Consider the following 26,826-nt stretch of genomic DNA (forward strand, 5'->3'; position numbering starts at 1 on the left):
GAAACGCGGTTGTATAAAAAGTCATCGTTAGCTACACTTGTCTGACATGCTTTGCAATTTGCATGAACAAATCACATTTAGCTACTAACGCTTTAATATTTTGATTATTCACAGATGTATAATAATGAAATTTTTTTCTTTGTTGCAGCATGCTAAGCTAGAGATCGGAATGCCACTATGAATGTACCATACATGCATAAAGTGATACATAAACGAGCAGGGATTTGTGAATAAAACTCGTGGACATTTAAAAATGAAAATCTGACGTTTTCTGTCTAGGAAATTGACTGTAGTTAAATGAGAAGGAAAGTATTAATTTCATAGGTTAACGGACATTCTGAAAGTGAAATAAAATGAAATGTTCTAATGTTGACGATTGTTTATTAGGGTAAGGGCACTATAATTCGACCTATGAAACCAACGCATGGCTAACAAATTGCAATAAATCATCCAAATAGCGCCGTTTTTTTTTTTGAAAATATGATAGAATAGTAGAAAAGGATATATATTCAATTAACATTTAAAAGGAAATAAGTGTACGATGTATATTTTTCACTCATTTTCTCGTTTCAATTCTATATCCCATTTGGTTAATTTTCGACCCCTTATTTTAGTTTTCGACCCTTACGTGTTCTAATATTCGACCCAAGTACAAAGTAATATATTTTCAAAGCCGAGAGTCGTTTAAATCACCCCATCGACATTTCTATAACGAGCTGCAGTGAACGTCAGCGAGAGCATGTCGTGGGCTCAAAATTTGACAGCGGGTCCAAATCAGCCTGCTGGCAGTTGAGTGAAACGCAGTGCTGACATGCTATCTCATTTTCGCACACACGAGATGTTGGCAGCGAAAACATGGTTACCTGCCGATGGGGTGGTTTAAATTGATGAATTTAATGCAAAAAAATAACTGCAACATTTCTGTAATATAACATTGGTATTATTTTTTTTAACTAAACCGTAAACCGTTTTAACGCTAGAGCGGTCGCGCTAAAAAAAGTTACGTAAGCGGTCGCGTCGTGTACTGAGTACACGGCGAATAATACTGCCTATATCTCAGGACTGGCATGAGATAGAAGGTTGCGGTTTTCGACAAAGTTGTTTATCTGTTTAAGACGCATCTGGAAACAAACAATAAAGTTTGAGAACTGATTCGCTAGATGGCGCAAACGGCGACCAAAATAAATGATTCTAGAATCTCGATAGTAGAGTCTCTATCTCGGGACTGAGAAGAGATAGAAAGTTGCTGTCTTTAGCAAAGTTGTTTATCTGGACGAGATCAGTCTGACAACAAAATTCGGAACTGGCACGATAGATGGCGCTTATAACGAGCATATTGATTTTTTTTGGAATATCTCATACTGTTACATAACAGTAACAGTATCAATGTCACTGTGTTCTACAAAGTTGTTTGTTAGAACAAGACACAGTTGGTAATGCATAACAAAGTTTGAAACCGTCTCACTAGGTGGCGCACGTGGTCAAATTATAATCTTATGATGATATCTCACGACCATGATACGATAGAAGGCTGCGTTTTTGACAAAGTTTTGTGTCTAGACAAGACAAATTGGAAAATGATCGGTTAAATTCGGAACTGTCCCGTTAGATGTCGTTGGTAAAATCATATTTCTTTTTGCGATATCTCAGCTTATGTCGAATAAACGATAAAATGACTTATCTGGTCTGGAAAAGAACACCAAAATGTTTGCAAATAGTATTCTCTTGGCGATTTTCCCAAAACAGAGTTTGTAAATCATCGACAATGTTGACAAACTGAATAATGCACATATCTCACCTAGAGATAAGTATCATTATTCAACTTACCCAAGTAGCACACTTACGATATTTTTATTTATATCAATTTAATAATGACTCATATTAGTTATATAACAATCAGGTGCACAGTTTATAATGAGTATGTTATTGGGGAAGTTTGCTAGGGTATGTTGAGGTAATGCTAATTTCGGAATTTACGCGATTTTTTTTACGCGATTTTCGGAATTTACGCGGTTTTGATTTACGCGGTACGTATCCTTCGCGTAAAAAAGCGACTTGAGTGTATTAGAGTCAATAGGATCGAGTCTCTTCCAGGCCCGGCAAAAGTCGAGACAAGTTGACAGCTTAACCTGCATGCTTTTCAACATGGCCCTTGAGAAGATGATTCGGCGAGCAAAATCGAAATGAGAGACTTAATTTTCAGTGAAGTTAACTTCTTGGCTACGCAGATAACTTTGATATTGTAGGCCGAAACTTCGCAACGACGGAGGCCATCTGCGCTAGACTGAAAGCGGAGACTACGTGCACTTTTCGTGGGCGGTAATAGTTGGGATCGCTGGTGGCCGCGGTTAACACATATAAGGAGATCTTGCGGCACATTTAAGCAGAAAATCGAGTTTACTTTGCCCTTCGCAAAACGCTTCCATCCGCTGGCAAACGATAGTCACCGTACGATGCTGACAAAGTACACAGCCCTTATTAGACCAATAGTTTTTTTGGATTTGACGATACTAACGGAGGACATGCCCGCACTTGCGGACGATATTTGACAGAGCAAAAGCTGGAAGCGGAGAGCGGCGGAGGTACACTAGAATCAATCTCTGTTTACGTTAATGGACGTTTTACGTGATTTCCTTTTGTGTCAATATTTGTAAGTACGGAATTTGAATTAATGTCGTCTCGCTTTACGTCTAAATTAATTTGAATTAACGTCCACCTTGTTTACGACCGGTTGTTCTTACGTCCCATAATAGTGAACGTATAACGAGATTCGCGTGTATGTGAATCACGAGCAGCAGACATGACTTGGGGAGATTACCAACGGACATCTGGTGAATCATACGGTAAACTACAATAGACCGGACAGTCATAAGGAAAACAGAGGGGCCCTACGTGCGAGATGGCTCACCTTGGTCTTGCGATTTGCATCTTCTAAAACGCTTGCGAAATAGGCGACGAATAACCCAAGATTGAGTTGCATGCAGCCACGAGGTCTATGCGACTAACGACGACAACGAGGATCGTACAACTAGTCAACTAGTAGCAGAAATTTCAAGCTTCAAAGTGTAGAACAAATTTTCGTCTGGGGGGGAGGGGGTTGAACGCCAAACCCCCCCCCCTCGCTACGCCCATGTTTCCTGGTAATCTTTCTGGCTAGAAGATGTAGACGACGAAATTGCTTCGTCAAAAGAATTTTGATCAGTCTGTGCTCTTCATCTTGTCTTTTGATAAAAGTTGAACGTATTAATTGCTTCTGTAATGAATCCATAGAGTTGTCGATTGGCTGGAATTGACAACGCAATCAATTGTGCAATGAATAACGATGCGTTATCTAACGTGTTTTGACTACAGAAACCAATTTGTAGCGAACAGCAGTGTTCTATGTCATCATGATTCCGCAATATTCCGAAAAGAATTTGTTGGCCGAAAAGAATGGTTCGGAAATATCGCCAAATAAATTAAATTTCACCGTATACTCCATCTAACGGACTAGTTCCAAACTTCAGTGTTCGTTACCAAATGCATCTTGTATTTACAAACAACTTTGTAGTAAATGGTAACTTTCTAGCTCATTACGGTTCTGAAATATTCCTAAATGAGTTTAATTTCTTCATTATTAAGAACGCCATCTAGCGAATCAGTTCCGAACTTTGTCGTATGTCACCGGATGTGTCTTAACTAGATAAGCAACTTTGTCGAAAGTCGCAACCTTCTATCTTTTCATAAACTTGAGCTATTGCCCGCCGTGTACTCAGTACACGACGCGACCACTTGTGTAACTTTTTTCATTTCAAAAAAGTTACGTTAGTGGTCGCACTGGTGCAGAGCTGCCATAAATACAGATATTTGTGCATGCATAAATTTGGGACCCTGCCGTTTTCTCCGGAGTATTGAATTTTCTCGATCTAATCTTTTAAATAACATAAATAGTTTATGGACTACTTTATAATTCAGGAACATTAGTAGAGCCAGAAATCAAAGCAACTGAAATAATTGATGGGTCCCAAATTTATGTATGCACAAATATCTGTATTTGTGGCAGCTCTGCACTGGTGTACTGTGTATACACGCGCACGGATACACTATTTTTACAAGCAATTTTCGACCACTTTTTTATTTCTTTTTACTATATTGGCATCATTAGAAAGAGGATGAGTAGATTTCCGAATACAACCAAAACCTGGTGTGATTTGATTAAAATTTCGATGAATGTCAACTTGACGTGAATAAAGTTGCCAAAGGCGTGGTAACGTTTTCCGAAAGTTGTACCCACTCGCCGCCGTTACGCACGCGAAAAGGTGGATATATGGAAAGAAGCCCTCACATCGGTTTGTTTATACATTTTGCAGATTGCCTCTTTTTGGTTCATTTGAAACGTTGGTACGTTGGTGCCAGCCAGCGTTACCAACCGGTTTTTAAGAAAATCTGGAAAACGAGAATAAAAACGTCTGGAAAAATCTGGCTGTCATTTGATCTAAAGGAAGACAATGTTTGAAAAACGTCTTTTTTGTCTGATTAGGCATAAAAAAAATCTGGAAAATCCAGACAAATCTGGAAGGTTGGCAACGCTGGTGCCAGCTAACTGGCACCTTTATCTCATTTGCTTTGCGTTGACGAGAGCTAACATCAGGCGGGCTCAGGAGTCGTGGGCCCCACTGACAGCTGAAGAGCTAACTTGTGTGAAGAGAGGCGAATATATGATTTCTCGTTTACGCTAATGCTAACCTACGGGGTGAAGTGGCTGTCAAATTCATACATTTTCGATGTCCCACGCATAGGTACCAAAATGTTAATTTTGACAAGAACCAAAAAATTTGCTGGGAATTCCCCTTTACCGAGGACCATTTGAAAGTTGCTCTCTTCACTCCCACATGAGAAAGAGATAGCAACACACCATGCCCTTGATGCTAACATGTTGGCATCGAAAACATGGTTGCCTGCCAGCTACTTGGTTGGTGCCGAAGTAGTTTTTTAAGCTATAATCTGCACATCTGGTACCCCTGGTATGACACAAGCATCAGACAAGCTTGACGTTTCAAACTTCTTGCTCGCACGAATGTCATGGTGGCTGTCAGTTGCGTCAGTTGCAGTTCAGTGGCTCGTTTCTTGCAGTTTTTGTCGGCGTCGACTTTTCAATTGCGATCTCTGTTCGGCATTTGGCCAGTCAAACAATCGGACAAAAGCCAGCCGCTTCGTGCTAGTAGCAAGCAGCAGTGAGAATATTTGGCGTTCCTGAACGGGGTGTAAATTTTGCGTTTTCTGGTGTAATTTGATGCAATTGTCGACGACATTTGGATAAAAAATTCAATCTTGGTGCGGTGATTAATTTCGCGATATTTATTTTATCTAACGGGTGCTCCAGTGTCTCGTCACGGAGACGCACCGGTTCCCTTAGTACGGCTTAATGTCTAGTGGTGAATTTTGTGACAGTTCCGCCGTCGATCCCCCAGCCGCCAAAAAGCGGAAACTGCCTTCATCGCCTTCGTCTTCGTCGTCATCGTCGTTGTCGACTTCCTCCACCACTGCAGCAGCAGTAGTAGCCGGACAGCAGCAGCAACAACAACATCAACTAGAAGAAGACTCAGTAGCAGTTGTAATGGCGACGGCAAACAACAATGGATCGACACCGTTTGAAGGTTCTGCTGGGCAGGATATTGACGAGGGACTCTACTCGCGGCAACTTTACGTGCTGGGACACGATGCCATGCGAAGGATGGCTCGTTCCGATGTGCTAATCTCTGGTCTCGGTGGATTGGGTGTGGAAATAGCGAAAAATGTTATCCTCGGTGGTGTAAAGTCTGTCACTCTGCATGACAAAGCGCTTTGTTCGCTAGCGGACCTGTCATCGCAATTCTACCTCACGGAAAACGACGTTGGAAGTAACCGTGCGGAGGTCAGCTGTCGCCAGCTGGCCGAATTGAACAACTATGTGCCTACTACTGCATACACTGGAGATCTCACCGAGGAGTTTCTCCGCCAGTTCCGTGTTGTGGTGCTAACATTAACACCACTCGCGGAACAACATCGTATTGCGGAGATAACCCATCGGCACAACATTGCGCTTATAACGGCCGATACCAGAGGACTGTTTGCTCAGATTTTCTGCGATTTTGGCGTCGATTTCACCGTGTACGATCCGACTGGAGCCAATCCAGGTTCGGCCATGGTGGCCAGCATCACAAGTGATGTGGAAAGTATTGTGACTTGTTTGGATGAAAATCGCCATGGATTCGAGGATGGAGATTATGTTACCTTCACTGAGGTAAGCAATTTTTCTGTGAAATAATATCTGAAAATGTAATTTTTCCGCCTTGTGACTCATTTCAATTACGGCGATGAGTGTTTTGCTACGCGGCGGTGGCGTGATGATAAAAGAGGAGGAAGAGTGAAAAGCGCTTTTGCGCGAGCGAACACTGCGAGGCGGAACATAAATTGCTGCGCTGCACGCTGTGACGTCACTAGGGAAAAATAAATAACGATTGCCTTTTTCGTTGCGGTGGGCGGTTGAAGGGCGGGGGAATGTTGTGAAAAAGTCGATATGTTAACCCCAAAACTAGTTTCACTTTCAGTTGAGGTTGAAAACTTTTCTTGGAGTTGCCGATGCTCGAACTACTCGAGTCGAGTGCATTATCTTCTGCTACTTATAGCTATGTTGACGATGGATTGCGCTTGGGTTGGCCAAGTAATGTTAAATGAAATGCTTTGTTCGTTTATACAACATGGGAAAGACAATTTGTTGCATAAAACACTTTTGCGTGGTCGCAAGACTGCCCTAAAATATTGAAACTATTTGTTCTGAGCGTCTAGAATCAAATTTAATTATTTCGCAAGCAATATAAACAATAATAATGAGCAGAGAATGAGCAGCTTAAACAGATTTTGAGTGTCATAAAAGTTTTTAGTGAACTTAGTATTAATGTAGGCTTCTATTGCACTAAGAATATTTATATTGTTGATTCGATCTGAGCAAAAGAATTTAATCTTTAGAGAGAAATAAGTTTTTTTTGCTTGAAACAAAATTTTGTTCATGAAAACATATGTTTTCTGCGTTCACATTAGCCAGAAGAATGCAGTAAATACATTTCTAAAGATTGCTTCCAAAATTCGAAAATATAATGACTGCTCATTTCTCCTTAATTGTACACTGTTGTGTTCTTCAGGAATAAAAAACGACTAACGACTGGTATTTGCAGCAGCTAATTTATTACTATTTGCTTTTTTAGTGGTTGTTTAACGAATCAATTTAAATTTTTAATGTTATAACTGACACTAAGTTTAGGCTGTCTTAATTCTTGGAGCCTTGACAGTAAGTCCCTTCAGAAGAGATCCTAGCTTAGGGTATCAACCAAGATGGAAGCTTACAATTATGGACTGCAAGGTTAGACTTGTCAAGAGACTGGGAACGGCTTATGATTGATTCTGCGTTTTTTAAATTTACATCTGGATCAACTTTAGGTGCGATTGGTAGAGTATCTTTATTTACAGGAACAGCGATAACCATTAGTTGGAGGTTGAATTTATCTAGCACCATTAATACTTAATTGAAACTCCACAGTCCATCATGTCGGTGTTTAGCTGATTGGCTTGCGTGCAAATGAGACACCCTCTATACAGTAGAACATTGTAGTTTACCCGGAAATTGCAATCCATAATCGTTCTAGGGCCTCCTTTAAATGCATTGAGTCGATCAACATCTGTTTACTCCAAAGCACCAGCTTTGGACTTGACTGACAAAATCGAGAGTAGTTGCGAAGGAACGCCGCTCTTAAGGCTCATATGGCATCGGTTTCCGAGATTTCTTCCACAGCTTCTGCTTCTGACGGAATGCTCATTTTGGGTGATTTCAAACATTCCGGCATTTCTTCAATGTTTTCCTCGATCTCGAATGAGTCGCTCGATTGCTGTAGTACAGGTTAACAAAATCTCGTCCGAAAACGGACGATGCTTGTATCTTTGCTTTGGTAGTGTTTGAAGCCAGGCTCCAATATGTCCGTTGGCATCTGCTCCATTTATTAAGGATATTCTCCACTGTATGGCTCAACCGTGCCGATGTTTACATTATCCAAAATGTTTTAATCAGCATCGATTGGGCTGCAGTCTAGGATGTGAATGATATTTTCGAGACTGTGAAACCATTAGGTATCTAGCTCTCTCAACAAACATACAAAAAGTTTAGTTGGCATTGCTTCCGAAAATACTTCAGCAAAGTTGAGCGTAGATTTGAATGTAGTCCCAAGTCGTTCTGGAAATAAGTTAGTGTGTTTAACGCAAAGATGACGGTCTATCATCAGTCGTGTTGTTTGGAGACGACACTGTTACAGATTGGGATATGGTTTGTCAATTGTTCTCGCAGAAATTCCCCACGATCTTTGTTGACGAAAGGCTGTCTGAAACAGGAGTGTCTACCGCACTAGCCAGTTGTCCTAATCTCGGTGAGTCACTCACTAAGTTGACTATTGACGATCATGACGGTATGATCCAGTTGGCCTTCAATCTTTTCAAAGAACTGTATTGATGCCTTGGTTGCTTCAATCCGATTTCTATTTAGCTCATATCTGAGTGGAAATCTACTTATACAGGCTAGATAAGAAGGGTAACAACAGAGACGTAAACAATTAAAGAAAGATCTTTGCCTTACGCGGATAATCGAAACTCTTCGAGTTTGTTGTGCTCGTGGCAGGTTCATCGTTCGTCCAGCAATACATCGCCGGTTTCATGCCCTAGCGTTCGACGTCTATCAACAAAATATATAACTTATTGTCTCTAAACAGTCTAAACTGGTCTAAGCTTGGCGTTGAAAGGCCGTTGCCCTAGAGGTATAAATCGTATCTGTTGAATTGACTCGTTATTGTATTTATCGGCAGGTTCCTTCTGCCGGATCTTACTATTTTTTGCATAAATTTGTATGAATTGACGGTTACTCTCGTCCTCCATAAATAGCTATTAATATTCGCTGGATGGAGCTAAAACAACGATTTGATACTAACCCCCGATAAATACTAAGTGATACGAACTCACGAAAAATCTGAATCTGATAATATTCGAATATCGACCATCAAGTATATCTTTACGCCTTGTACAGTACGTCGAAGATTTTGAGCGGCTACTCGACTCCAAATTGACATTCAAATAACATGTTTCATTTGTTGTCGACAAGGCTTTCAGGGATATGGGTTTCCCGTATGCAGCCGTATTACCAAAACGGTGGCAGCTGCAGTGAAGGTTCATTCGCTTTGCTCTTCGAAGGTTACCATGGAACGAACCGATCCGACTACCAAGCTGAGAACAGCGTTCTTGACTAATCGACCTGCACCCCATACAAATACGTCGAGATTTAATCGGAGTTTTCTTCACACCAGATGTTCAGAGATTGTAGAAAGATTCGAAATCTTAGTTCGACCGCGCTTATCACGGAATAATTCTTTTTCGTACATATCGCAACGGAGAACTAATTACAGCACCTTTAATACTATATCTGGTTTACAGTGGAATTTTAACTGTTTCACGCTTCAGTTCAACTTCGACGTCACCTGCAACGTGCTAAAAATCCGCTTTAGAACATTAGCCAGTAGTTTTTAAGTAGCTCAGTAGCATCACGAAATCTGTTGACTTTTTTTACAAATATACAAATAAAACCTTTTACGAACAGGTCAGCGTGGAAAGACACCAGAAGCGTTTAGTTTCGTAGTTGAGTAGTAGGGTATGTTGCTGCTTCGTCGTAATTGCCTATTTCCGTCCTATCCAGCAAAAATTATTAAAAATATCAGCATTTTTATGACACACAATGCAACCCTAATATTTTAGTTAGTTGTCTATCATACGCGGTCAATCAAAGTGAGCTGAGGTCTATTTAAATGCTTTTTATCATTAAAGAAGTCCTACCAACCATATTTCCTATGTTTTTTCGTGCGACGAAGAAGAAAATGTCGGCTAATCGTTTTAATTTCCGTCTTGCATAAATGAAAATAACCCACGCAAGGCATTGTCGTTATTCTACAGCCAGGAAAACTTGTTTGACCTGCAGAAATTTTGCAGAATAACATTTGTCATACCGTCCTACACAAATACATGCGCGCTAGCTTCGTAATCATTGTTATGATTTTTAGTTCGGACGATGAAAAATTTTGATGAACGGATTTTAAACGGTACGACGAATTTTAGAAATAAAGTCGGTTGCGTAATATCAATATGCTTTAATAATCGCTTTTCAATAATTTCAAAGTTCACGGATCGGAAGATAAGTGTGTTTTAGTCAAATCAGTACAGGAACTTTTGGAGTATTCATTAAATCCATCCAACAATTGATGAAAATTAGAATGATTTTACTTACTACGACAAAAATTAGAAATAAAGCCTATGTTGACAGCAGAATCTGAAGGTGCTGGAAAGTAGTCATGTTTCTCAGCTTGAAAAGCTTCTTAGCTCCCCTCTTGAGCATGACAGCAAACTTTCCTGCCAAGATATACGACAGGGGATTGTACAGAGAAACCGTCAGATGTAGAATTCATTTGCTTCACAGAAGGGTTTGACTTTGAATGAAGCTGACAACCTGCAGACAGGGCTGTCCTGCACTCCGTGCACTTATGTTGCTTATTCAACTGTAACACCTCAGCCAAACAAAATTCGAAAATGTTATGTATGGGGCATTTGTAGAGTCAATTATTATCTATAAGTTTGCTGAACTAAGTATTGCTCAATCTTATTTATTTACGGCGCACTCTCAGTTCACACTGGGTGGTGCACCAAGAGCGCTCTCTGTGCAACACTCAGTGTGAACTAGGAGTGCGTCGTAAATACATAAGATAGAGAAATACTTAGTACAGCAATCTTATGGATTTTTCGGATTACAATACTTTAAAAAATCATATCTTGCGAATTCCAACAGTAACATCGAAATACAAAAATACGTGTCGATTTTTTTTTAACAAAGAACGTAAAAAAAATATTCCGAAGAGAAAAAAAATTTTGACTGTTAATTTCCCATGGAATGACCCATTTGCAGGAACATGGCCGGCATGACGACTTTGTCACCCTGTCAAACATTATGCAATATTAGAAATTGTGCAGGCTGTCTTGCTGGGAGAAGAAATTTCAAACGGCTATCATCCGTAAGTCATGTCGAGCAACTCGACTCGACACAGGCACTTTCGAGTGCAGGAAGAACGGATAGCATAGCGGCTCGATGCAAGACCAAACCAGAACAAACTCACTTGTCATTTGCTGACAGCTGTCACCAGCTTTTTAGCGGTCGGATTACTCGACAAAATCGAGTTGCATGTAACTTACATAATACTAAAAGTGCCACTGCTGCTGATTCTGTAGCTGATTTGTAATCTCTGACCAGCCTTGGCAGATATGTTAGAACTTATCCGGTGCGACAGCAGATCTTGCTGAAGCTTGCATTCGGCATACACTGGAAGTCGAAGTCTTAGAGGAGGAGCTTCGGAGTTTACTATTTACCGAGTAAACTGGAATACGCCTTTTGCTTCTGAAAATCTTCAACAATTGTGATCGGCGAAAATCATCTTGTGAAAATGGGTAACAGTTAAAATGAGCGCCCCAGTTTCTTTCTTGATTTGTCCATAATTCTGTTTTGCTGGCGTTTGCGACTTTGAAACGCGTGCAATTCCCTTCACTGCACCGCGGCTTGCTGGTTCGGACCAATGCATTTTTACTCTTCTCAGAGCTTTCTTGGAGGCGTCCCCTGCAACGATGATTTTTTGTCGGGGTCTGTGTGTGAACAACAAATCGGAGAGAAGGATAGTCTTGAAGCACCGGAAGGACCGCTAGCAACTGCTGGTTCAATCCTAGCGTGCATTCTTCTTAAGCAGATGATCTAGAGGCGTACGCAGTTCTTTCATTTGGCCAATAAATAGTCTGTGAAACTTGATTGTTCGCTCCCTTGGAGCTGGAAATTAGGTAACGGTGCGTTTCTACTCAAGATCAGGGTGAAGACCATTCTTGCCAATGGTGTGACCAAGAAATTTAATCTGTTTAACCATATACTGGCGCCTCTGATAGCGAGCTTTGAAGAAATAAGTTTGTCATCCGAAAAATAGTTTAAATCTCGTGATGGTTTCTTCGAATTTGAAGTCTTCCGGGTGCTTTGGCAGGTTGCGTTTCTCGTAGCGTTAAGTGAACTAGGCCAACCTGCAAGCTTATGTTTTGTTGTCTTCACCTTTATTATGAGTTCAGTCAGTTCAGAGTTTTTTTTATAACGGTACCTACCTAGTTTTCCTATATACGGATGGAATGATAGAAGAAACGAATGAATTCCCGCAGCATGGAATAACTGTCCTTGTCAGTAGTCTAGCAATCTGTCATTGATAAGTTTTCTCGAGAAAATTATGGTTCTTTTTGCAACTATTTATTAATTATAATCGAAAATAACATTAATCTATTTCTCTCATCCATTTTAGGTACAAGGTATGACGGAACTGAACGGTTGCGAACCGATCAAGATCAAGGTATTGGGACCGTACACGTTCAGCATTGGGGACACCAGCAAGCTAAGCGCTTACATTCGGGGTGGCATCGTAACCCAAGTCAAGATGCCGAAACAGATGACGTTTAAATCGCTGGCCGAAGCAGAGAATGCTCCCGAGTTCGTTATGGCAGATTTCTCCAAGTGGGATCACCCGCAAAATACGCAGCTGGCGTTTACCGTTCTTACTCGGTTCCAGGAGAAAAATGGTCGATTGCCGCGTCCGTGGAACGTCGAGGATGCGGTTGAGTTTGTTGAGCTCTGCAAGGAGCGCGCCAAGGAACTAAAACTGGAAGAGATCAACGACGGTATGCTGACTAAATTCGCTAAGGTATGCGCTGGAGATCTTTGTCCGATGAATGGAACTATTGGCGGCATTACGGCACAGGAAGTTTTGAAAGCTTGTACTGGTAAGTTCACACCTCTGTATCAGTATTTCTGCTTCGATGCACTGGAATGTCTGCCGGAGACCGAGGTAGGTGAGGAGGATTGCCAACCTGTAGGATCCAGATACGATGGACAGATTGCCGTTTTTGGCGGCAAGTTCCAAGAGGTTCTCGGCAAGCTTAAATACTTCATTGTTGGAGCAGGCGCGATCGGATGCGAGTTGTTGAAAAACTTTGCCATGATTGGAGTAGCCTCCAACGATGCTGGCGAGATCATCGTAACCGATATGGATTTGATTGAGAAAAGCAATCTCAATCGACAGTTCCTGTTCCGGCCGCACGATGTTCAGCAACCTAAATCTCGCATTGCTGCAGAAGCTGCGAAGCGTATGAATCCGGGCATTAAGGTGACTTCTCACGAGAATCGTGTGGGTGTCGAAACGGAAAAGATTTATGATGACACATTCTTCGAGCGATTGGATGGAGTTGCAAACGCACTGGATAATATTGACGCTCGTATCTATATGGATCGTCGCTGTGTGTACTACAGAAAGCCGCTGCTGGAATCGGGAACGCTAGGAACAATGGGAAACATACAGGTATAAAATGTATACTAACATCTATGTGCTGAATCGCAAACAAATGGCAAATATTGAAATTTTCCATTTAATTCTACTGTTTTTGTTTTCAACAATTATCGTACACTTCGGGTTGAAGGGTTAAAGGATTTTGTGAAATTTTGTCGGACATGGATCGATTGATGAAAAAGAATTAGAAAAACTTAAGGTCACTAATTTTTACTGAAAACTCACATGCGTGATTTGAAAGAAATTATAATTTCATTATAACGGCCAAGCAGAACGCTGCGTCAACGCGGCGTCAGCATTATTCTGACTATTCTCTCATGGGTTTACTGTCAAATTGACTGATTGACACCGCATTCTGTTTGGCCCTTAAGTTCTTCTTTAAAGTCCCCTCACTGTACCCGCCGTGTACAAAATGTTATAAAATCCTGGAAACCTTTGACTCAAGCCTATACAGTTGCAGTTCGCAGTATTTTGTTTATGTTTTGCTATATTCTAATGTCAACACTTACCAATACCAACAACTGTTGTAGGATTTGAGGGTTATTGAAAATTGCCTCAGTTGGCATCAAGTTACGACACAGGTCTATCGTGCCAATCGTCGTAGGTTAGAATCTCGACTGGGAGAGGCTGTTAGAGTCAATACGATCGTAGCTCTACGTCGAACGAATTATGGTCCTTCAGAACTGTCGGTCGTGGACTGTCGTTCTCCAATCCCGTCGCACCAGCTTCGCAAGCACCAACTCAACGTGCATCATTCTCGACAGTACACATCCATTAAGTGCCTCTTTCTGGTACTTTGCTGAAAATAGTTAGTTTTGGCTACTCTCTCGTCGGAAATTCTGGCCACTTGCCCAGCCTACCGCAATCTGCTACATTCTACTTTTATTGAAGTCGGTTTTTACGCGGTTTTTTCTTGTGCGAATTTCGGAATTTACGCGGTCTTTTTACACAAAGTTCGGAATTTCCCAGTTTTTTAGGCGGTTTTGATTTACGCGGAACGTATCCTTCGCGTAAAGAGCGACTTGAGTGTATTTGTATATTTGATACAGTTGGTGCTTTATGCGTCTGCGCCAGACTCCATTTCCTATTTTGCCATCAACCTTGCAGAATTTTACGCTCAAAAACCCCAAGCACTCGGCGACTAACTTCCTTTAGCGTCCATGTTTCATGTCCGTCCGTCCTAGTAGCGTGCTAGTTTTGTGCGAATTTGCAAACTACGGGACTACAGCTGGCTACGTAATTCGTAGAATTTCAATTGCAATTCGTCGTTTTATTTCGCAGCTTATATCGTTGTCACACGTCTCGAGTGTTTCAAGCTATATGTTTCCTCTACTACTTCATTTCATTTCCCATCCAGCTCCATCTCAGCACTACACAATTTGGACTCCCACAGCTCGTTTTAGCGGTGTAAATAGTTCCAATCTCGCTGCTTCCAATTCAAAAGATCTGAAGGTTTCTTACGTTGCTCTACAGTTGATTCAGATGATATCGACGCCATCCGCAAAAGAAAAAGAAGCATGTGACATTTCGTCATGGAATTCCCGTTCCATTCCACGTTTACTCTTTGTATTACTCCGTACTCCGTAGCTGGCTGCTTACGAGTTATTTGACTCGTGAGCGGGTTATGCAGAAAGACGATATGAGGCTGTGCGTTCGCGAGTGTGTAGACACAGCAAGGGCAGCTGTTTGGGTTAAGCTTGCGTGAGCGGCGTTAGCGCTGAATGCTTTGCTTATCAAACTCTCTTGCGTGAGAGTAGGCCTCGTTGGCTTCTCGCTCGATTTGCTCGATTGGAGTTGGCAGCGTTGCAAAAATTATACAACACCTAATAATTGCCTCTACAAAACTGGATGAATTTTGCAGTGTTGAACAGTCTGTTAACATTTCATACCAAAAAGAAGCTTGCACTTTAGAAGTATATGGGAGGCGGAGATAAGTCAATGAAAAAACGTATCAAGTGGGTTAACCTTTGATGAAAAGTGTTTATTCCCGGTTCAAACGTAGGCGATACTTAACTCGCGATCTTTGTCGCCAATGTCTGCAATGGCCAAACCCTAATGGTCTTGTTGTTTTAATATCTGCACATTTCCTTACCACATTGCCCGCCCAGTTAGCTCCGGGGTACGATGCTGGCCTAACAAGCCAGTCGCCGTATATTCGAATCTCGGCAGGACGGTGCCGTTGCAGACTTCATAGGATCTTTGCACTAGCCCCGTAAATTTCCTGTACTCTAATAACTGGCTGCGAAGTCTGTCGCTAAAGAAGGCTCAAGTTCTGAAGGACGTTTATACCCATGGCTTTGCTTTTTACATTTTCTTACCACTCTATATTGGCAAATCCTGATCCTTTTTATGAGCAAGGTAGAACGTCCTAATCGTTGTTAGCAGTTCCATACAATGCAACCACATTTCTGATTTTGAGAGTACATATCATATTTTCGAATCTCGGCTGGAAAATCTGTGGCTGGGGCTGTGAAGTCCGTCGATATGGAAGGGTCAAGTCTTTAAAAGACGTTTAAGCACAAAGTTTTGCTTATTTTTACTGAGGCGCTCAAGCGTAACCTATAACAACTATTTTCCTTTATTTGTGGTTATTGCAATGAAACCTAATCAATGTTTCCTTATCCTCTATCTATTCAGATTGTTGTACCATTCCTCACGGAATCGTACAGCTCATCGCAGGATCCGCCGGAGAAATCGATCCCGATTTGCACGTTGAAGAATTTCCCGAATGCGATCGAGCACACCCTGCAGTGGGCCCGTGATATGTTCGAAGGTATCTTCAAACAGTCGGCCTCGAGTGCGGCTCAATACATATCCGATCCGACATTTATCGATCGAACGCTTAAGCTAGCGGGCGTCCAACCATTGGAGACACTCGAGTCGGTTAAGGTACAAACAAACTTGCAGTTAGAAGCCCGAACGTTTTTATAAATGTTTTTTCTTGCAGACCGCTCTTATTGACGAGAGACCGAAGAATATTGAAGATTGTGTCAAATGGGCGCGCACTCATTTCCAGGAGCAGTATTCTAACCAGATTCGTCAGTTATTGTTCAACTTTCCACCCGACCAACAGACTACTACAGGAACTCCGTTCTGGTCCGGTCCGAAGCGCTGCCCGGAACCGATTACATTTGACGTTCAGAATCCGCTTCATCTGGATTACGTCTTCGCTACGGCAAACTTACGCGCTGAAGTGTTTGGTATCACACAAGTTCGGGATCGTGCTCGTATAGCGGATTTGGCAACTAAAGTTCAGGTTAGTAAGCTGAAAAATGTGAATGACTGTGAAATTTTAATGCTTGAAAATCGCGACTTCTCAATTATAGGTGCCAAATTTTACCCCTCGATCGGGCGTAAAGATTGCCGTCACCGACGCCGCCCTCCAGGCGGAAGCAAATGGAGCAGGGGAAGAGATGGACCAGGATCGCATTACTCGTCTGCAAAAGGAGCTGGCTTCGTTGGGTCGCTTGGACTTCACCATTACGCCGCTCGAGTTCGAGAAGGACGATGATAACAATCTCCACATGGACTTCATTGTGGCGGCTTCGAATTTGCGTGCCGCTAATTATAAAATACCTCCGGCAGATCGGCATAAGTCGAAGCTTATCGCGGGTAAGATCATCCCGGCGATTGCTACTACGACTTCTCTTGTAGCCGGTTGTGTTTCGCTCGAGCTGTACAAGCTCGCTCAGGGGTAAGTGACACCTCGAATCCAAATCACAATCGTTTAAAAATTATATTTAATTTTTGCTCCGCAGCTTCAACACACTCGAACGTTTCAAGAATGGTTTTATCAATTTGGCGCTGCCACTATTCACCTTCTCGGAACCTATTGCGGCCAAAAAGCAAACATACTACGACATTGACTGGACTCTGTGGGATCGTTTCGAGGTTCAGGGTGAGCTGACGCTGAAGGAGTTTCTTGATTATTTCGAACGCGAACATAAACTGCAGATTACGATGCTCTCGCAAGGCGTATGCATGCTCTATGCATTCTTCATGGCTAAAGATAAGAAGACAGAACGTCTTAGCTTGACCATGTCGGAGGTAGTTCGGCGCGTCTCGAAGAAGAGTATCGAACCGCACGTTCGTGCGCTTGTTTTCGAAATATGTTGCAATGACGAAGATGGAAACGACGTAGAAATTCCTTACGTACGTTATGTTCTGCCCTAAAGTGTGATACCCCTAACATTTTTGCACACTTACACACTCACATCTAAGTTAAGCGATTGTTTTAAACACTAACACAATGAAACATATACACGGATGATAGAGAAACTATTCAGATGCTTGGAGTAAGGAATAGAAAAATAAAATCGTCGTGATAGTTCGCTCATCTTATTGCAGAAAAGGAAAATACGATAAAAGGTATTTATTTTAACTCTTTGTTCTTTTCACGTTGTCCAATTGTCACTGCGATAAATGTTTGCTAGTAGACCCTATTATTGATGCAAGTGATCGTTGCCTCAACAACAAGCAAAAAATGCCTTTAAGTTTTTTTTGTGCTAGGAAATTGTATGTTTAAGTTCTCCGCATACTTTTGACATTAACCTATCTATAGCATCATCATGCCCACAATTCACTGCGCAATCACCATTTTTTCGTAATTGTAATGCCATTCAAAATAACGTATTACAATCACTGAAGTATATCTATTCGCTACGCTAAACTGTTTTCTATGGACACATTTTGCCCAAATCACATTTACTGTATGCTTGCTAAATTGTTTCATCCGGCACTAACTAAACCTTAACGATTATCTCGATAAATTTGGTTATTTGCGAAATTACGCGGTATTTTGATTTTTTTCTCCAGTATATTCTGCCAGTGAAATCCACTATTTTGAATTTGTCCTCTTTCAAAATTTCTTCGAAGCTGGTTTTAAATTTTCAATCACTTCCACATAAGGATTAATCCAGAAATGGTAGATACTTGACTAAACGTTTAAGGAAGTAACAATAAATCTTTAACTAGACTAGCTTTAGTGACAGAGCTTCTTGTCGAAAGCATTCGAGGAAGAATTAGATATATAACGATGTTTAGGATAATGCAATTATTGTGGTAAAATCACCCGGACAAGGCGTGCACTGATGAAAACGAGCATTTTGGAGGCATCTCTGATTCTTGCATAACTTCAGTAACGAGTAAAATTATTGAAAAACACTCCTACCCTGCGTTGCAAAATTTATTGTATAGAAGACGAAAATCTGCTGATAGATTTTTGCAATGATCATGAATAAATAATAAAAAAAAAGAAATGAAGATGAGAACGAAACCAATTTTTACTGAATGATGAGCATTAATTTACATAGCAACGGCTTTGGTCATTTCGCATTCAAAGAATGAATAAACAGAAAGCAGAATATTCTATTCGATAAATAAATTATGATCAGGAAAGAACTTGCAGCAATGACCTACGATGTTTTCTTGACCAGTGGATTACTGATGACTGATCCATGTAAATCCTCTATGATTTATGGAACACTCGGGGTATTTAGAACTATTGCAATACATTCGTGCCTATTCTTCATACCGATTGGACCACTCCTGTATGAAAATGTAGGTACTCCTTGCAAAAAAAAATGTGTACCATTCTGTTGACCAAAATAGATTTGTCTGAATTCCTTCTTTAACCTTCCGTTATTCACGCCAACTTTCGTAAAACGGATACTCGCGCGTTGTATTTTGTACAACACTTTTTATCTCGAAATATCTCGGAATCCTGGCTATATAGAAAGTTACTGTCTTCAGCAAAGTTAAGCAGTAGGTCAAGAACTTTCGTTTGGGAGACAGAGTTTTATGAGTTTGTCACCAGGCGGCGCTCAACTGCGCAGTAAATTGTATATTTTACAATTGCGGCCATATATAGGTTGTTGGTTTCGGAAGATTGTTTTATGGTTCCTAAATGATGTAGCATTCTATTGACTAGAGTAGTAGTTATCTTGTTTTCTTAGATGTTTTTCACATAAAACGTAGTATGATATCATTTCAGCTGTTGGCAGCTTAGAAAGTAGGACTGATGTGGTGTGTTGATTCGCTTGGGCAGGATGTTTAGAAAGATGTTTGCACAGTAATGACACATAGTGAGAAAATTTGAAGCTTCTGCTCATCAACCTAGCGTTATTGGTCCACTAAAACACATTTTTTGAAAACAAGACCTTGCAAATAAACAGATTCCGTAGATAGAACACATTCAAAAAACTAGCGTCGTGAAATCACGAAATTGTCAACTTTTGCACAGCTGCGGAATGATCATTAACTGCTGAATAACTTTGCTGCATATAGGAACCGTTCTCCTTTATGAAGAAATGAGAGAAAATTCCAGTAGGGACCGATTGCGGTACCCCTCACACGCCGCTTGCATCGTTTCTGCGATTTCGGCTTATGCTGATCTATTTTTCTGAACAGTTTAAACTTGCCCAGGCATAAATGTGGTGCGGGCCAAATCAGATCGCCCCATGAGTCCGCGGGCCGCAATGACCTCTGACCATTTTTGCGCATACCAAAATGTAAAATAGGCGGTAACGAAAGCCGATTTTTAGGAATCACCACAAGATTTAAACCGGAAAGCAATCAGATCTACAATATGCACGAGGTAGTACTACAACTGACGCCTCCCATTTGGCTTCGAGGTATGACGCTGGCCTAATAAGCCAGTCGTTGTATGTTCGAATCTCGACTGGGAGAGGCTGTTAGAGTCAATAGGATCGTAGCAACTGGCCCTGCAATTGTACTGCACTCTAACGGCTGGCTGCGAAGTCTGTCGTATAAAAACAGAAGGTCAAGTTTCGAAAACGGAATGTGTAGCACCTAGGCTTTGCTTTGCTTTACTACAACTGACCCCTATGTCATCAAAAAAATTATTCATAAGTCTGCCATCCCTGAAATCAGTCCGCGGGCCGCACGAATCATCACGAAGGGCCACATGCGGCCCGCGGGTCACAGTTTGGCCATCACTGGTTTAAAGCATAAATGTATTGAATAATTACGTCATTTTGTTCATGATAAGTTTATTGAAGAATACATTTTGGTTTGACATCGATCTGTTACTTTAAAACAAAATGGCATACTTAGTAAGAAGGCGTTGGTCGGAAACAGTATAGTCATTACGTTACACTTCTCTACCCAGCTAGCACCAACTCGAATATCAATGTACGAAAATTATCGCAAATATCTCTTAACAAATTCGGATTCGTAAATAAAGCCTAATAAAGCGCACACAAGTTGATATTCTATCGTTTATAATGATAGTAGCTGACAAACATACGATTTTTAGCACATAGTTGTATAGCTGTATGTAGCTGGTCGCGCTTAATCGGATCTTATCGTATTGAAATACCTATAGAGTAAGGAGGGGTAAAAGTGCGATGCGGGTGAAAGTGCGATTCAATTAATTATCGGTGCAGATTCCGAGCAAATTGACTACATTGGCAGTGGCACGGATGGGTGACTACTTTGACAGCTTGAATCTAACGTAAACTTTGGTTGCTTACGAAGCATAGTTGCTGAATTATGTGCAAATGTTATTTTAGGGCGGTTTTGATGTAATTTTTCGCCATACGGCAAATACGATATCAACAGAAGGATATTACTTGTTGAAAATTTGCAGCAGTGTTTTACATCACTAACATATCTGTTTTGAAAATACGGTGAAAAGTATTTACTAATTTCGCTTTTCCATAATTTAATCAAACTCCGTCGAGTGCCTAGCGGGGTAAAAGTGCGATTCACGGACGGGGCAAAAGTGCGATTCATGGACGAGGCAAAAATCCATAGCTAATTACATACAGCTTTAAGCTTTATATTACAGATATTTTTTTTTTAACGAGTAGGGAAATCTGCTATCAGACACCTGAGAAGACAACTCAGGGAGTGGGGTTTGGTATCCCGACCCCCCTACTGGGGCGTGAGGATCCAGACCCACTAAAACCCTACTCGAGTCTCCAGCCTCAATCCCCCCTGGCACCACCTTATCGGTATTACTTCAGGGAGGGGCTATTGTGCTTAACGCGCACTCTTAGATAACTACTGGACTATGGTAGTTAGGCTGTTCATTCGCCGTTGATCGGCTTTCCAGCGGTTTTGTAGCTCAAGTAAGATCTGGGTAGCAGCCGCATTGACCGCTCCCCAGACGTCCGAGCTAGAACACATCCTTTGGACTAAGTTATCCGGAGTAGTGTCCTGTCCGCTCACTGCCATCATGTTGCTTCTCACGCCCGCGAAACGAGGGCATATGAAAAAAGCCTGTTCTGTAGTTTCCTCAACTTTCACGCATTCGGGACACGCGGGGGACTCCGCATGCCCAAACTTGTGCAGATACTGTCTAAAACAACCATGCCCTGACAGAATTTGTGTCAGGTGTTGACCCACCCGGATAGGTCCGGGATAAGTTGATGTGTCCACCGACCTTTTGTGGAATTAGACCATGCCCGCTGCCATGTGGTCATCGAGGTCGATCTTGTGGTACTCCGTATGCCTCTAGTTCCACGTTGGTTGAAGCACTCTACGTCCTCGCTGATGATGATACCAATAGGCATCATACCCGCTAAGACGCAGATTGCGCCATGTGAAACTGTGCGATACGCATTCGCCTTTCTTAAGCACATGAGACGATAGGTGCTTTCCAGCTTGGCTAGATAACTTTTGGTACTTAACGCCGATGACCACACCGGCCCTCCACACCTGAGTATGGACTGGACCACGTTGGCTAATAGCCTTCGCTTGCTGCCATATACCGCAGAGCTATTAGACATCATACGAGACAATGCCGAAATAGCTGTGGAAGCCTTCTTGCAGGCATAGTCAACGTGGCTCCCGAACTTGAGCTTGTCGTCGACCATGACTCCCAGGAGTATCACTAACATATCTGTTTTGAAAATACCGTGAGAAGTATTTACTAAATATATTTCGCTTTTCCATAATTTAATCAAACCCGGTCGAGCGCCTAGCGGGGTAAAAGTGCGATTCACGGACGGGGCAAAAGTGCGATTCATGGACGAGGCAAAAATCCATAGCTAATTACATACAGCTTTAGGCTCTATATTACAGATACTAGAAATGGAAGATCTACAGAAAACTGTGTGTTCTACAGATGTTGGCGGAAAGAAAACATTGTTTTTCCACTGATAAAACAAAAAACAAACGTTTGGAAAAGTTTCGATCTGACGGAGGCAGCAATATACCAGCGGAAAATAGGAAAGGTGCAAATTGAGAATATTCCTTACCGAAACATACCGCAGATTGAAGATAATATGGGTTTGTTAGATACTGCTAATTTCATGGATTTGAGGTTCGCACTTTTGCCCGACGTAATTCACACTTTTGCCCCGCTAGTGGGGTAAAAGTGCGAATCGTCACTTGATCAGAGGAATTAAGATTTTTTTTGCATAACACTATTATTCCAGATGATTTATAGTTGAATGTGAAGACATTGAGTTGCTGCATCACTATAAAATAAATTTTGTTGTTGTCCTTTATATCTCACGAAAATTGATGACAACTTCAAACATCGCACGTATGCCCCGCCCTACTCTATAAGTGTATCGCTCAAAATTATTCCTCAGTGCGTATTTACTTACTTTTTTTTCGGCGACAATCCGCTTATCGAATCAATGCCGAATTCAGGAGCCGTCTCCACATTACTCGGTCTTGGGCTGATACTCTCCTGTCGCCCCTAACACCCGCTGTTCTAGCATCCTCGTCAACAGCGCTCATCCAATGGGTACGGGGTCTGCCTCGAAGTCGTCGGCCTCTGTCGGGTTCTCTGCTAAATTTTGTTTTCGCTGGTCTCTCATCCGGCATCCTTGCTACGTGGCAAGCCCACTGTAGCCTGCCGTAATTTATTCGCTTCACAATATCCGCATCTTTGTACACTTGGTATATTTCATGATTCATGCGCCTGCGCCACACTCCTTCGTCTAATATGCCGCCAAGAATTGATCGCAGGATCTTACGCTCGAAAACGCCAAGAGCTCGTCGGTCGCTCTCTTTCTACGTCCACGCTTCGTGACCGTAGAGTACCACCGGGAGAATTAGCGTCTTATAGAGCACGAGTTTTGTACGGAGTTGTAGGCTCCGGGACCTCAGCTGGCTACGTAATCCGTACAAGGCCCTGTTGGCAGCCGCTATCTGCCTTTTTACTTCACGGCTCACATCGTTGTCACATGTCACTAATGTACCAAGGTAAACAAATTCGTCGACCACTTCAAAAGTATCTCCATCTATCACCACCTCAGTTCCAACACCCGAAGGGCTACCACGCACTCTACCAGCCACCATATACTTTGTTTTGGTAGAATTTATGATAAGCCTTATCCTCGCAGCTTCCTCCTTAAGATGCGTGTACGCTTCTTTCACAGCTCTACGGTTAACACCGATGATATCGATGTCGTCCGCGAACCCTAGGAGCATATGAGATTTCGTGATGATGGTACCGCTTCTCTGCACGCCGGCCGTCGAATAGCACCTTCCAATGCAATGCTAAACAGCAAGTTCGATAGTCCGTCACCTTGCTTCAAACCATCTAACGTCACAAACGAGTCCGAAGTCTCACCTGCTATCCTGACGCTTGATTTTGAACCATCAAGGGCAGCACGTATCAGCCTAATCAGTTTTGTTGGAAAACCATGTTCAAGCATAATCTGCCACAGCTCGTTTCGTTTAACTGAATCGTACGCCGCCTTGAAGTCTATAAACAGATGATGAGTCTGCAAGTGGAATTCTCGGAATTTATCGAGGATCTGTCGCAGGGTGAACATTTGGTCCGTCCTGGAGCGTCCCTCTCGAAAACCGCACTGGTATTCGCCAACAAAGGTTTCCTGTAACGGCCTCAGTCTGAGAAACAGGATGCGGGAGAGAATTTTGTATGCAGAATTGAGGAGAGTAATACCTCGATAATTGCTGCATTCGAGTCGATGGCCCTTTTTGTAAATTGGGCATATGAGACCTTCCAACCAGTCCGTAGGTAACTCCTCCTCAGTCCATACCTTTAGTATAACCTGATGGATTGCACAACAGACAATACAGCCGTTCGCTCCCGACTTTCAAAAGTTCGGCGGGGATGCCGTCCTTTCCAGCTGCTTTGCCGTTTTTCAGCTCTCTCGCTGCTTTCCTAACCTCGTCCAAAGTTGGTGGATCCACAGCTTGTCCATCATCCTCAATCGTTATCCTGTTTCTGCGACCGTTCCATCTTGTTCACCATTCAAAAATGCATCGAAATATTGTTTCCAACGTCTAGCCACCTCCGATCTTTCGGTAATCAGGTTCCCCTCCTTGTCGTTGCACATAACAGGGGTTGGCACGGTCCGGTTCCTGATTCCGTTGATCGTATTAAAGAAGCTTCTTGTATCGTGCCTCTCGAAGGAATTCTCCGCCTCCGCAAGAACCCAGTGCTGACGTTTCTTTCGATGGTGAAGTCTCTTTTCGGCAGCTCTAGCATCTCGGTATCACTCTCTGCGTGTCACAGTTGCAACCAAAATGTGACTTCTGGCTCGATTCTTCTCATCAGTCATCGCTAACACTCCGCGTCAAACTACTCACTGGAAGTGGTTGCAGCAGTAGTACCCAACACTTCCCGCGCTGTTGTACTGATCGCGTCGTGGATGTGTCTCCAGTGTTCGTTCAGGTTCTCTCCGAGAGGTTCACTGATCCGCTCATCAGCCTTCCGAGAGTACTCCGCAGCAACTCCTTCCGCTGATAACCGCCGAATGTTCAGTCGTATCTGTAGGGACTATAGCAAATGATCAGTAATATCTCATTGAGTAAATGGAATGCAAATATTAAATTTGCTAAAAATTCTATCTTTTATAAGAAACCATTTTAGCGTGCATTAACGTATTGCTCACAACGCAACGAACATCGTTTGCTTGCTCTGCTTGACTCGAGTGGCGAACAAGCACACGAAAAGGATGACTAGCAAATAGCCCGGAGAAGTGCTATGTCTTTCGGTTATATAGGAAGAAAAGATATGGAAAGAAAGAGACGCGGGAAAATTTGGTTGATACAAATGTATAGAGCGAGAGAGGGATTGATTTGGTGTTCATAGTTTATTCAATTGGTTATAGTTGAGAAAGATAGACGTGAAGTTAAGTTCGGTCACGACAAATGGCGCAGCTGGTAAAACTAGTGCTCCTAGGTATGTATTAATTGTTTTAAAATGAAACCGGAGCAGAACCTTATGAATCGGCGAACTTGGAAAAGACAACTGTGGGGAAAATTTCGAATGATGCGGAATTGAAAACAAAGGTGCTGGTTTGGGATGGCGTCTCTGTTTAAGTGGCAAAAAGGAGATATTGGGGTGAATAGAATGATAAACTAAAAAGTAATGAAATAAATATAATGATGAAAAAAGTATGATGATGAGAAAAAAAATGTGATGAATGGAAGTACGAAGGCAAAATACATGTAAAAAAAAATGTAGAAAACAAAGTATGATGATGCAAAAAAAATGGAAAAAATGACGTAAAAAAATAATTATGGGAGAAAAACACTATGATAAAAAAAGGTTGATGGAAAAAAAGGTGATGCAAAAAAGTATGAAAAAAAACAAGTATGATGAAATAAATTAAATATGACGTAAAAAAGGTAAATAATTATGGGAGAAAAAAATTATAAAAAAAAGAAAAAGTTTGATGGAAAAAATGCATGATGCAAAGAAGAGTATGAAAAAAAAACAAGTAGAATGAAAAAAAGCATGACGAAAAAATATGATGGCACAAAGTACGATAAAAAAATGAAAAAGTGTTGATGGAATAAAAGGATGATGCAAAGAAAAGTATGATTAAAAAAAAATAATAAGTTTAAAAAAAAAAAAAAAACGTAGAATGGAAAATAAGTATAAGATGGAAAAACCATGAAAAAAACACTATGAAAAAAAATGTGATTGAAATGAAAGTATAATACAAAAGAGAGGCGAGCAAAACGGCTTTGAACCGCTCATTTTCTGCTGTGACTGATTCCAATGAGCGGCGCATCATTGACGGTTCGTTTGCTTGCTAAGTCGACATTTCGGTAAATTGAGATTAACGAACAAAATTTCGTGACACGTTCGGGTAAGTTCGTGGTATTTTCCAAGAGCCGTTCGTTTGAACGCTCTTTCAGGTGAACTAGTTTATTTCAACAGCTCGTGAGCCGTCCCTAGAATATGAAATAATATAAAAAAACGAGTGCAGTGCAAGGGGTCGGACACTCAGCACATAGTGCCCCGGCACTGCAGAAATATCAAACGGCACACCTCTAAAGCCTTATAAAAATAACATTTATAGGGCTTTACACACCTCCGGTTCAATTTTACATATAAATGGGAGCACTGCCAGTTGTCAAAATCAACTCGTACGGTTGCCAGGTCTATCAGATTTTAACAAATTTAACA

At 41.6% G+C, this 26,826-nt stretch overlaps 1 protein-coding gene across 1 annotated transcript; it reads left to right on the forward strand.

Moving 5' to 3' along the window:
* Positions 1-5,194: 5,194 nt before the first annotated feature.
* Positions 5,195-18,863, forward strand: LOC128738518 (ubiquitin-like modifier-activating enzyme 1). Its single transcript, XM_053833722.1, has 6 exons — positions 5,195-6,262; positions 12,420-13,469; positions 16,095-16,346; positions 16,405-16,713; positions 16,784-17,151; positions 17,216-18,863. The coding sequence occupies exons 1-6, from the start codon at positions 5,405-5,407 to the stop codon at positions 17,628-17,630; spliced, it is 3,252 nt and encodes a 1,083-aa protein (XP_053689697.1). The 5' UTR covers positions 5,195-5,404; the 3' UTR covers positions 17,631-18,863.
* The last annotated feature ends 7,963 nt before the right edge of the window (positions 18,864-26,826 follow it).

The sequence above is a fragment of the Sabethes cyaneus genome, chromosome 2 (assembly GCF_943734655.1).
Source record: "Sabethes cyaneus chromosome 2, idSabCyanKW18_F2, whole genome shotgun sequence".
Taxonomy (NCBI): domain Eukaryota; kingdom Metazoa; phylum Arthropoda; class Insecta; order Diptera; family Culicidae; genus Sabethes; species Sabethes cyaneus.

Bases quoted from the DNA above. Each gene is read 5' to 3' on its own strand.
- LOC128738518 (XM_053833722.1), top strand. From the start codon at position 5,405: ATGTCTAGTGGTGAATTTTGTGACAGTTCCGCCGTCGATCCCCCAGCC. The intron at 13,470-16,094 runs GTATAAAATGTA...CTATCTATTCAG, and splicing joins GAACAATGGGAAACATACAG to ATTGTTGTACCATTCCTCAC. The intron at 17,152-17,215 runs GTAAGTGACACC...TTTGCTCCGCAG, and splicing joins CTGTACAAGCTCGCTCAGGG to CTTCAACACACTCGAACGTT.